The sequence below is a fragment of the Epargyreus clarus genome, unplaced genomic scaffold, assembly GCF_041222505.1.
Source record: "Epargyreus clarus isolate Ecla_fem2 unplaced genomic scaffold, WU_Ecla_fem_2.2 ptg000009l, whole genome shotgun sequence".
Taxonomy (NCBI): domain Eukaryota; kingdom Metazoa; phylum Arthropoda; class Insecta; order Lepidoptera; family Hesperiidae; genus Epargyreus; species Epargyreus clarus.
Window position 1 is genome coordinate 13,973,285 of NW_027332217.1, and position 12,587 is coordinate 13,985,871.

Sequence of the window (12,587 nt, forward strand, 5' to 3'; positions counted from 1 at the left end):
TACAAAATGTTTGTGTGATATAAATCGTGGTCAAAATCTCTTTGTATGCTATTTCGTAATGACTTTTATCGTATCACTGCTTCGTTGAACCCCAACGTTTAGTTAATTAACGCCTCGCCCGCCGCGGGACTGCGTTCGTAATGCTGGGCCTTCACTTGGGGTACTGGTACTGTATCGCCGTATTCGCCAAGGTATTTGGTGTATTTATTACACATGCCATATACGCCACCTACACATGGAGTGCTCGTCTTCTTTGTTATTAAATTGTTTTGTCGTGCTATGGTGCTACTCATTCGCATTTCTTTAACTTGTATGGATGTTGATGTAAATAATACGTGTGTAACTAAACATCGATAGTTGAGCAGAAATGTTCGCCGTGTTATCTTCTAAAAGGACTATAAGGATTCTATTTTTCTTACAAATGATTAGGTCCTCCTCCTGTACTTCCGGGACTAGAATAGGGCTACGGTATCCCCCGCCTGTCGTAAGAGGCCACTAAAAGGGGGTTCCGGCGTTGAGGACTGCAAGAGTGGGACCTCGAACCCTCCAGCAAGCAACCCCGGCAAGGACGGCAATATGTGTGGTCGCATACCGTCGTGAACACCAGATGGTGTGGGAGGAGCGAAGTCTGCTCACCCAGGGCAGAGCCCGATCGGGGCATCGCGCTTGGAGGACTCCGGTTGCGTTCCGTCGTTAACAGATCCTGAAGTTTTCCAACAAGCGTTGAGGTCGGCCACCGAGCGGTTTTAGAACGGTTAAAATCCCACATAACCCGGCGTCGCTCCCACGTCGTCGGGTACCTTTTGAAGGTTAGGCTCTATAAAAAAAGGTATATGTAAAGGTCGGCTTGTGGACACAATTATATAAAATTATACATATTTGAGGATATAAAAAAAATGTTCCAATGTCTGACAATTGATATGGTCTGTATTAACAAATATAACACACATACGACAGGTGAAGCTCTACAATATTATACGGAGGTATTGTATGTATGCCACACATGCCCCTTCCACTGGAAATTCTTAAGTAGAAAAAAGCTTACCTTATATACTACATCGTATATTTTTATTAGATGCTTTGTGGAGGAATTGTGGTTCTCCTTAGTATTGAATTTTCATTAGCTTTTTCATTTTGCGCTTTAATATTTGCTCATTAACAGATGATAGTATCGTTAATTTATATGGTATTATTTGTTAAAGCATACTTTTCATGAGGAAACCTAGGTCTCTGGAATAACAGCACATTTGAGTCTTTGTTGGACTCATATACTTAATATATATATATATATATATATATATATGTATATATATATATATATATATATATATATATATATATATATATATATATATATATATATATTATAAAGAGTATATTTTTCGTCGCCGTTGAATCAACTTTTAATTAATTTCTAATAAACAATATGTGGAAAATCAGAGGTTGAGACTTCAGAGGAGTCACACCCCGTACTGTTCTAAAACATACTTTATCTGTATTTGAAATATGTTATGGTCGCAGTTTATTTTCACTTCTGTAACATAAATCTTTTAGATTTCACATAAATCTATTGAAGATGAATCAAAATCTGTGAAATATATTTGCGATCAGCAAAAATATCCTGAAATTTCCCTCCGAACCCAATTACTTCAAGATCTACTTATAATAGGTAGCTCTATGAACCGGATTTTCACTCGTTAAGGAATAATCCCGATGGATTTCGAAGAAAGAACGGATTTTTCTACTAAGAAATCCTCTTGTTTACTCTGGGGATTATAGTTTTTCAGCTGCAAGGAAGACTTACAGTATGAAAAAAGTGCAAAATAGACCGACCAATAAGATGTTTGTTTGTGGGAAGAAAAATACGAATAAGACCGGGTTTTCTGGAATTGTCTAGGGATTCTAGTGTTATTTGAAATCTGCACTTTACATTTAAATAGTGATAGAAAATATTTTAATGCAGTCGTGAAAAAATGTTTGAATGTAGTTTTCTATATTTTAAAGGTGGCAGAGCCTATATCGACCGGGGAGATACCACCGCCACACCTAGTTCTGGCGTGAAATGATTTTTATGATGCGGTGGATGAGTTAGATGCGGATAACTTACACATGAAATGTCCTTAGGAGTACCAACGCCTACGGATAACTTACACATGAAACGTCTTAGTCCTTAGGAGTACCAACGCATTTGCAATTAGCTTCAGCCAGAACCCCAGTTTGTGACATCATGCATTGAATATGCTGAAGTTAGAAAGATTTACTACTACTACGAGATACAAATTATCAATGAATTTACACACGAATATATATTCACATTGTTTACTAGACATGCTCATTTAGTAAGACAAATTCTTTTCATGCCAACCCCAAGGATTTTACTAAAGACGTGGTCAGATGTCTGACATTTTGTCAGGTTCTTAGACCGCTGTAAGACTAGATTAGGGATCCGTGTTCCACCGTCGTCAACTAACGAATTAGCAAGTGTCTACGGAGACTGGCAGTGACTGAGTGAAGCTCGACAGCTGCTATTGGGACATAAAATATTTCTAATTCGTGTTAAGCAATTTGATGTCTGTTTGTATTTACAAATATTTTTTTACCTGATAACAGCGGTGTTAAGCGTTGCTGTGTCCTGGTTTGAAGGGAAGACGTAATTAACTAAGGCGTTTTAACTTTTGAAGGTGGTAGAACTCTTTGTGTTTCTACTCCGGCGGCAAAACCGCTACACCTATTTTTGCCTAATAACAGCAGTGTTAAGCGTTGCTGTGTTCTAGTTGAAGAGTGTGGTAAGGGAGACATACATTTCCGAGGCGTTCCAGTTTCGCCCTCAAAAGTAGCGGCACATCTGTGGCCGACCTCAGGTAGGACTTTAATGTTATCTGGGGTTGAAAACAGATGTCTGGCCGGCAGTAGCCTTTACCATCAGATGAGATACTTGCTACTTGTATATCATACTTAAAAAATAACTGGTAGTCCCTATGTTTGCACGATTACGTGATACCAAAACAAATCTGGACTAAACTACTTTGCAACTATTTGTGACCAAAATGTTGGTCACAAATAGTATATTACCCAATACACAATAGTATATTACCTATGTTCATATATCATGGTATATGAACATAGGTTGTACAATCATAATAGTCATTAAACTTTGGCGGAGTAAGCCCGAGGGCACTCCGGTTGTGGGGAAAATTATACCTAGTCATAGGACATGTGGGTTGTCGAACTATCAGATGCAGAGGACATTTTAATTGTTGTCTTATAAGGAAGGGAAGACGATGCATACTGCACGGTTAAGAAACACATACCAACACACATGTTGGTTGTAGATTGTAAGATTGTAGGGAAGTAGGTTTATTCAAAGTTTATAGCATTTTTTTGTACAAAATAATAACTCTACTTTTTTTACTCTCACAGCCCCACACTAGGAATGCCTGTATTGTGGGTGCCATGGACACATACATATAGGCAAATACACAAACATCCAAACAGGAATCTATATTCATCATTTAGATATTTGTCTGGTCGGGGATCGAACTCGGAATTTGGTGGACGCACACCTGTGCGTCTAGATTTTTAGATGTCCCATACGCCTAATTTATTCATATTGAAAATTTGGTTCTAGGATCTTTCTTTGTTGTGAAATACTGGTTAGTATGAACTATTTCTGTGCCTACGTAACTTTCCTTCGTAGCCTCATGTTTCCAGTTGGCGGTTGGACTAGTTGGAAACTTAGGTAAGTAAAGATATTTCGCGACTATAAGGCTAGATTCGCATGTGGCGTTTGTTGAGTTAGAACTGCTCTGAGAACGGCGGTTGAAACGCTCTTAGATGAAATCGTCGTTAATTAATGCACAATTATTTACAGAATTATTATAATAGCAGCTCAAACTCTCTTTATGTCTGCTGTTCATAAGTAGTGTCGCAAATAGCGATAATCTGATTGTATGAGGTGTGGCGTCCCACTTTTCGAACTGCGAATAAAACCAAAATACATTTTATTGTTATACTCACGATACGCGGTTTTTAATTTCCTTGTTGCCGATATTTCGACCCGCGGAACTGCGGTAGCGGGGAAAATCCTTTGACAATATTTAACAACGTAAAGTAATGTGCATATCGTACATTTGTATCGTTTTTCAAGGCAGTAATAGCCTAGAGGTTAAGAAACTCGGCCTCTCGATCGAGGGGTCTGAGGTTCAAATCCCAGGCACCTCTGATTTTTCAAAGTTATGTGCGTATTACAAATTAATTATCATTTGCTAAACGGTGAAGGAAAATATCGGGAGGAAACCTGCATACCTGAGAAAAAAAATCTCAAAAGTATGTGAAGTCTACCGATACGCACTTGACCAGCGCGGTGGATTATAACCTAATCCTTCTCATTCTGAGAGCAGCCCAGCAGTGGGACAGTAATGGTTGCTGATGATATCATTTTTATTCGTTTTTGTCATGTTAGTCTACCACTCTTTTCTTAATTTTCTTACTAATAATTACTTACTATAATAATAATTACCAGTTACTTAAATGTAGTAATAAATAATAATTACTAACGATTGTAATTAGATATTTTGAAGGTGGTAGAACCCGTTGTGGTTCGACTCCGGCGGCACCACCGCCACACCTATTTCTACCTAATAACAGCAGTGTTAAGCGCTGCTGTGTTCCGGTTTGAAGGGTGTGGTAAGGGAGACAGACTTTTCCGAGGCGTCCGAGCTTAGTCCTCAGGGGTAGCAGCGCATCTGTGGCCGACCTTAGGTAGGAATATCTAATCCTATCTGGGGTTGATTACAGATGTCCATGGGCGGCAGTAGCCACTTACCATCAGGTGGACTGCATGCTCGTCTGCTACTCCTATATTATAAAAAAAAAAAAAAATATCTAAGCTTACGTAAGACAAACGTCCAGTGTGTAAATGGCCTAAATTATAGAAATTATACCAAACTATCGCCCAAGATATCGTTGGAGTTTGATGATGTTGATATTCCGGTTCGCCGCAAAATGTCTTCGAGGTAAGTGGTATCGGAGCTTTAGATTTTACGAGTAGGTATTAATAACGAGTATCAGGTGGGATCGCCGTTTCTCTATCGGCTATTTTCTCTATTGAAATCACTATGGGGGATATCTGTTACGTGGATTTTCTTAGGTTCGCGGGTCTGTTGTGCTTTATTGCCTTTTTGGAATGTAATATAATTTGTTATAGCGTCCTTTGAAACGTTTGATTATGGTGGTCACAAGTAATGGGTAGGTACGTAGATACTTAAGTATTAATACTTATGAACATGTTATGGTTTTGGAAAAGTAGAGTTTTATTTAATTATGCTGTGTAACACTTGGTATCATAAGCAGTAATAGCTGAATGGTTAGAAACTCGGCCTGCCAATTGTTTTAAGATCAAATGAGGAGGCCCGTGTCCTGAAGGTTAGATAATAAGGTCGACAACGACAATTAACATATTGTGTGACATGTGACCTATTCATTCGTCTTTCTTCATTATGTACGCATGATCACGTAATAAATGAGCAAAAACATATAAACAATATTACATATTCTAGGAAAGAATTTCCAATATATAGCGTATTGCAGATATGAGATAAATGAAGCCATTTCATGTAGATATCACGTACATGTGAAAATATAAAATGGAAATGTACTTTATAGATCCACCTTGAGTCCACTGGTATGATTCCCGTTTTAGAGGTCTAGGTTCGATTCAGAAGCTTTTATTTCCAACTATTGGGAACGGGTCTCCCCACATTCGCTCCAATTCCGATTGCCGACAAGGCCTTTAACAGGCTTCACGACTACCCAATAGTGACTGGTGGCTTAACGTACCCTTGGTCACCCATCCAACTTTCGACCGCGCCCGATATTGCTTAACTTTGTGAATCGGTCAGAGGTGACTCTGGTCGTACGTAAGCAGAATTTGAATTCTCCCTTCCCCTTGTTGGCAAAAGTAAGCAAAACTTTTCCACCCTCTCATATGCCGACGTAAACATACGTTAAAACCTACTAAATTAAAAAATAAGCCGAAATAACTAATAAAATTTGTTGATGTAATCGTCATCCAGATCATTATCATGTCTGCCCTCCGTGACATCAAATATGAATGGATTAGGACCTTCCATCACCTTTGATGCTTCTGTAATATTTAAATGGCCAATGGTCATTATGGCCTAACGAACGTTTACGATATAAACAAGCTATAAGCATTTCAATTTCACGCGTGGTTAATGGTTAAATCATAATATATAAGTAATAAGTACTTACTTATGTATTGTAGGGTACTTACCCTAATAGGCCATTCAGCTATGTTCAGTTGTGAATTTGTATGAGCTAATGTTAAAGTTATACCGTCCGTATGAAAGAAAGAAAAATATTACAGGGATAATTGCAAAACATGTATGAGCACCCGCTTAAACAGAAAAACACATAAAATTAAATTAAAACTGATACATCCCGGCGTAACTGCGAATCGAAGCGCGTAAAATGCAAATGCGGATTAACTTAGAGATATAATGAAACAAACATAAATTAATAATAGCGTGCCACAACAAATAAATAACAAGATCAACTAAGCAGATACAGATGATTAATCATATAGCGCCTAAACACACACCGTTGTTTACTATCTAATTGTGCTGATAGTGAAAATGTTTAAACAGTTACACTAGTTTCAGCTGTGTTATGTAAGCCATACACGCTACGGTCTACCGGACACTTTAGCTGAGCAGGTTTGCCTGTACAAGTCAAACACACGGTACGGTACGGTGTTCAGTTCTGTATCCTTACCATGAGTTTTTACGTTTTGACAAATATGACTGTTTTGGTATTTGTTTACGTATTTGCCCATATAAATTCCAATCAGCGCCCCTAGCGGATTGTATCAGAACTATAGTGGCAGTAACGTAACGTTAAATGTCTAAATTGACAAAATGGCGCTTTATGTTTTGTCTCTCATTTTTGCGAACATGTGAGGCAGACAAAAAGACTTGGGCACTTACTTATTGTTACGTTTACTAAGTCTTCTGAAGCAAACGGAACAGAATAATGGATTGAGTAAACGTAACGTAAAATTGTGGGATGTTTTAAAAACTCATGGTAACGGTACTGTAGCGATGGCATCGATTGATGACGATAGCCCGCTGTACTGTGTCACAAGAAATAATTGATTTTTTTATATTGCGCTGGTCGCCTTCAAAGGTTTAAAAATGCACAGGTCTATTCCCACACACGGTCCGGTGTACATGCGCAGACATACCTGACAGGTAGATCTCTCCGGTGCACCGTAGTGTGTATGGCAGCCATTAGTCACGAAGTAAAACGTATTGTACAATAGAAACGTGTTACTAATTATCATGCGTTTATTCTAATTTGAACGCACACGTTTTCGTTTACGTTTGTTCGTGTTTTGTTTGTTTTTTATGGTGACATCGCGAGTAGAGAAAGGTGAAATGTGGATGTTTCTCTCGGAACTATTTACACGCTTGACTTAGGCTGACCGTCTATTGGCTAATGGCGCATAAATAAATGGTAGCATAAGCGTCTTAGTAATGCTTAACACGACTGCCAAAAGTTGCTCGTCGATTGTACAGACGCGTAGACAATTGACTGTTGACTGTTGACAGATTTATCGAAAGAAACACAGATGTGCCACTCCTGATTGCTACAGGTGCGTTACTGATCCCGAGGACTATCTTGAAACGGCTCGTATAAGTCTTTCCCTTGCCACACCCTTTAAACCAGAACACAGCAGCGTTTAACACTGTTGTTGTTATAACTCAGAAATGTGATGTGGCGATGATGTCTCCAGAGTCAAACCACGAAGGGTGCTACCACCTTAAGGACAAAGTTTCGAATTAATATTCTTTTTAACGAAAGCTTAACATGAGTTTAATCGATAAACAAACGACCGTTTATTTCAGGCAATTATGTGCGAATAAAATGGTAGTGACAATGTTATTGGAGCCTAGGGACTTAGTTAATGTATGTGAACACAGCAACAAAAACATTATATATTATTACTAGCTTAAAACTTGTTTAAATTTGCCAACTCTATCGACATCAACTAATTACTGTGTCACCGCTGTACACGGAACTCCTCTCAGGTTTAGAAAAGTTTATGCCAGCGGTCGGAAACCTTTTTGGCAACATGGTCTATATAGCTACACAAGGTAAAATTACGGAAAACGGTCGTCACGAATTGTGCTTTATAGTTTGGAGTATTGCGGGAGGAAATTTGGAGTTAAGTTTAGGGAAGGTCCGCGGGCCGCAAGGAGAGGGTCGTGGGCCGCGGGTTGTCAATTTCTGGTTTATCCCACATTTCACCACGCTGGATTAGTGATTATTGGTAGATCGACCAAGAAGAAATACTTAACTATCAGATTGCAGGTCATTGGAAATAAGACCTTGGCCATTACTAACTTCTGTGCTGAATTCCAAGCAAAATATAAGTAATGACATCAGTCCTTTATACTTTACACTTAAAGACTAAGTGAGGCGGTCTCTTGATCGTCTACCGTACCAGTCTAGAAGTTTACCTTCAATTAAAAATACTCCATTCGAAATGCTATTTCATTTGTAAAATAATATTTTGAAAAAGAGAAGTTTTTGTTCGTAATTTTAATAATTTATGATCATGTTTCATTTTCATTAGCTTTTTATTTGAACTAATTACTTAAACTTGTTTTTATGCTTCTTAAAATTCCTAGAAGTTATCGTGTCTAGCAAGCCAATGGAATAAACTTGTTATGAGACCATAGCACGAAACAATAGCATTTTACCGTGGGAAATATTATGGCTTGTAGAAATAGTTAAAGGAAATATTATGAAAATATTTAATTTTTTATATTCATTCAATAGCGTATCTGTTATAGTGCTCTATATTTTTTCATATAGTTAGAAGGTAGATCCAATATTAATGATATATTTTATCTAGAAGGCTATTCTGCCTAGCTGCTCAGTGGTAGAATGTTTCTTAGTTCGAATTGGAAGGCATTACAGCAACCACAACGCCAGAAGTGCTAAGCGGAGTTTTGGTCTCGTTGAAAGACTTGAGATGCCTTTCAACTTCAACTTCAGGAGTTGTATCTACAGATAGCTCATCTCGAATAAAACTCTAGCCCTAGTTGGGATTGATTTGACGGCAGCCTTGTTCCAATCTTGTTTACTATTTTAAGTTGATTAAAATACATTAATTGAATATTTCTCAATTCTCTTTTTCTGTTACCAGCATCCGAGTGGCCGGTGATCAACAAGCCGCTGAAGGTGATCCGCACGACGGCGAACAAGCTGTCGAACAGGTTCTTTCCGTACGACGAGATCGAGACCGAGTGCCAGCTCACCATCGACGACGACATCGTCATGCTCACACCCGACGAGCTGGAGTTCGGGTGAGTTATGTTTTGTACACTAGGAACTGTATTTAATGTGCTTTCTAATGGGTACGACACGTACGATGAGATCGAGACGGAGTGACAGCTCACCATCGACGACGATATCGTAATGCTCACGCCCGACGAACTGGAGTTCGGGTGAGTTATATTTTGGAATCTACTATCTTTTATGAGGTTTCGAATATAAACGTTTAGTGCCCCCAGACTTAGATCGAGTGCCAGCTCACCATCGACGACGACATCGTCATGTTTACGCCCGACGAGATGGAGTTCGGGTGAGTTATGTTTTGTACACTAGGAACTGACTCTAATGTGCTTTCTAATGGATACTTTACTTATGACGAGATCGAGACCGAGTGCCAGCTCACCATCGACGACGACATCGTCATGCTCACACCCGACGCGCTGGAGTTTAGGTGAGTTATATTTTGTACTCTACTATCTCTTAATGATCCTTTGAATACTGAGATTGAAACCGAGAGTCACTCACCATCGGCAATGATGTCCTTATGCTCCCCCTCGACGAGCCAGAGTTCGGTTGGATTACGCTTTATAAATTATTGTCACTATTGAATTTTGAGTTGTTACCCCACGACGTAATTAAATTTGTGCACCAAGTACGCACAGCGAATTATTATCATTTATGAGGTTTTTTATACGATTTTGAGTACGTCTACCACTTATTGTCGACAAACAACATCATCGTACTCATATGATTTTGGGCCAGTTTACATTATTTTTCTAAATACATGAATGAATTGTTACGACGAATTGTTCAATGGCTAAGTTGTAAATGTCATAGATGTAGCCAATTACAGTCCACCTGATACTGATTCGTCACTGCCGCTCATGGATGTTTGTAAGCAACTCTAAATATAGAACAGGAGTCCTATTTGCAGCTGATCACAGATGCATTGCTAGCCGTTAAGACTATATGAACTCGTTTGCAATTGAACCCTATCACGCCATTTAAATTAATAAAATAACTGTTAGTTATAAAGCTATATGACGATAATGATAATGAATTATAATACTAACATAGCTTCTAAGTAATCTGTTCCTAACACACATGGTTCTCTAGTTTAAAGGATTTTTTTTTATTTTATTATTTTTATTTATGACGAATGAAGCAGTTTAGTCGTAGTCGAATTGAAGATTTCTAATATTTTCAAAACTTACTTTTACCACGCTTTATGATTTTCTATTAATGTTATTACGACTCGCAAAGTAAGTGTTAAAAAAATCCGTACAAAGCATCTCAATCTTTGTAGTTTTATTACTTTACAAGCTTTTGTCATTTAATATTTTGAAGTACCTTAGTAGTGCTCATCTACATTATATATTTTATGCTAAAGGTTAATGTACAGTTTAATTATGTACTTTATAAATCCATTTGGGAACCTTATTTATAAATTAACGATCTTTACCATTTTTTGTAGATTTCATAGTTAGTATTTTAGATTTGAAGGATTTTTTAACCTATCACGCGAAAGCTTTAAATATTAAATAAATTGCCATTAGCAATCTCCAGCGAACAAAGATGAATTTAATTCCTAAATGTTTCATTTCGACTTATTTAGCTGAAAACTGACTTGTTGAGTTTCGAACACCGAAGACCAGATTAAGCAATAGAAGAAAAAATGTCCTGGCAAAGTACCAATCGTACTTGTTGCCAAAGATAAAAATCATGTTAGTTACACTACGTGCCCTAAAGGTTCAACTCCACTTTAATTGGATAAATGTAACCGCGGTAAAACGTCTCTGTCATAAATTACGTTTTTTCCATTTTCCTTCGAGGTTTTCCTGCTTTATTGCCGGCTGGATATTGCTAGGGGATTCGCATCGCTTTATTAAATGTAAATGTGGCACTGTGCAGTTTTGATGCTGTGGTAGTTAGTACCGTTTGTCTACCACTAACTCCAGAAGCTATAGAGCCTGGATTAAAAGCAGCGTTAGGTGCATCATATGACTAGCTGGTATGGTTGCTTGGGATTTTCTGCCATCTAAGGCTGTACACCCATTGGTTACTATCGCCTGAGCCACAGTACGATTAGCATACCTTAACGAGTAAGCTACTGAGCAGTTGCTTAAGCTGTCCAACTTATTATTGAAGTGACCGAAAATCGGCACGTGTTTTATTTTATTCGAAAAATGTGTCAACAGTCGATTGCCAAATAGTCGCAGAGCAACTTTTTACAGTCGCGTTTACCACTGAAGCTACCAGTTGCTCATACGTTAATAGTTAATAACAGGTGATCATACTTAGTCATATTTCCCACCTACGATTTAAAAATTCTCGTGTTATTATGTTGCTAAACTTAAACATATATTTTAAACAATAATATTATAACGCCAATTTACAGCTGAAGTGCACTGATTTTCAATGTCAAGTGACGTCAGACGCGGTCGGGAGATGGATGGGTTGGACCTCTAGTAGTAATAGTAGTAAAATTCGTTTCCGAGCTTCGCAACGCTCGTTCAACCGTCTGTCCTAATTTAACTTTGTAGATCATTTACGCTATAGACTACTATCAGCGCTACTGATTAAGTCAGTCTTAGATTAGACGTCTATTTGATTCATTATCTTTCAGTAAAAGCAAGCTTTGGTGTGATGTGTAAAGGTAATAGATTGAATGCTTACGAGTTCTAGATCGATAGATAGTTGTAGATAGCGAATCGGAACGGAACAAAATAATTTTGTATGCTTTATTTACGTATATCTTCTTTATATATATATTTCTTATGTGCGTGTGTATGTCACTGAACTCCTCCTAAACGACTGGACTGATTTTGATGAAATTTGTTGTGTGTGTTCAAGGGGAATTGAGAATGGTTTAGATTCACAATTTAGTCCGCGGGAAAAGGTTTTTTCATTAATTTTTAATTCGTAAGTAGTTATAGAATCGGAAACTATGCATTTGATCAAGTGATGATCTTTAGCAAAGTTTGGGAGTTGGTAAGACCAATTTTCGATAGATGGCACCACTGTCATTCCAATGTTCCAGGTACAAATTTTTCGTTTTATATATGTCATATTATTTCTTTAAAATGCGGGCGAAGCCGCGGGCACCACTAGTAGACTATAAATGTATTTTCGAATTCGGCTTGGAGCAGCGATGTGGAGTACGCTCCAAGCTCTCCCAATTATGGAAAAGGACCGACACCCAACAGTGGGATATAAAAGTGATT

At 38.1% G+C, this 12,587-nt stretch overlaps 1 protein-coding gene across 1 annotated transcript in view; it reads left to right on the plus strand.

Moving 5' to 3' along the window:
• Positions 1 to 12,587, plus strand: part of sotv (exostosin glycosyltransferase sotv) — a 67,521-nt gene that overhangs the window by 28,910 nt on the left and 26,024 nt on the right. The window contains exon 4 of the mRNA XM_073076803.1: positions 9,236 to 9,395. Within this exon, the coding sequence (XP_072932904.1) occupies positions 9,236 to 9,395 (160 nt within the window). The remainder of the gene's footprint in view (positions 1 to 9,235; positions 9,396 to 12,587) is intronic.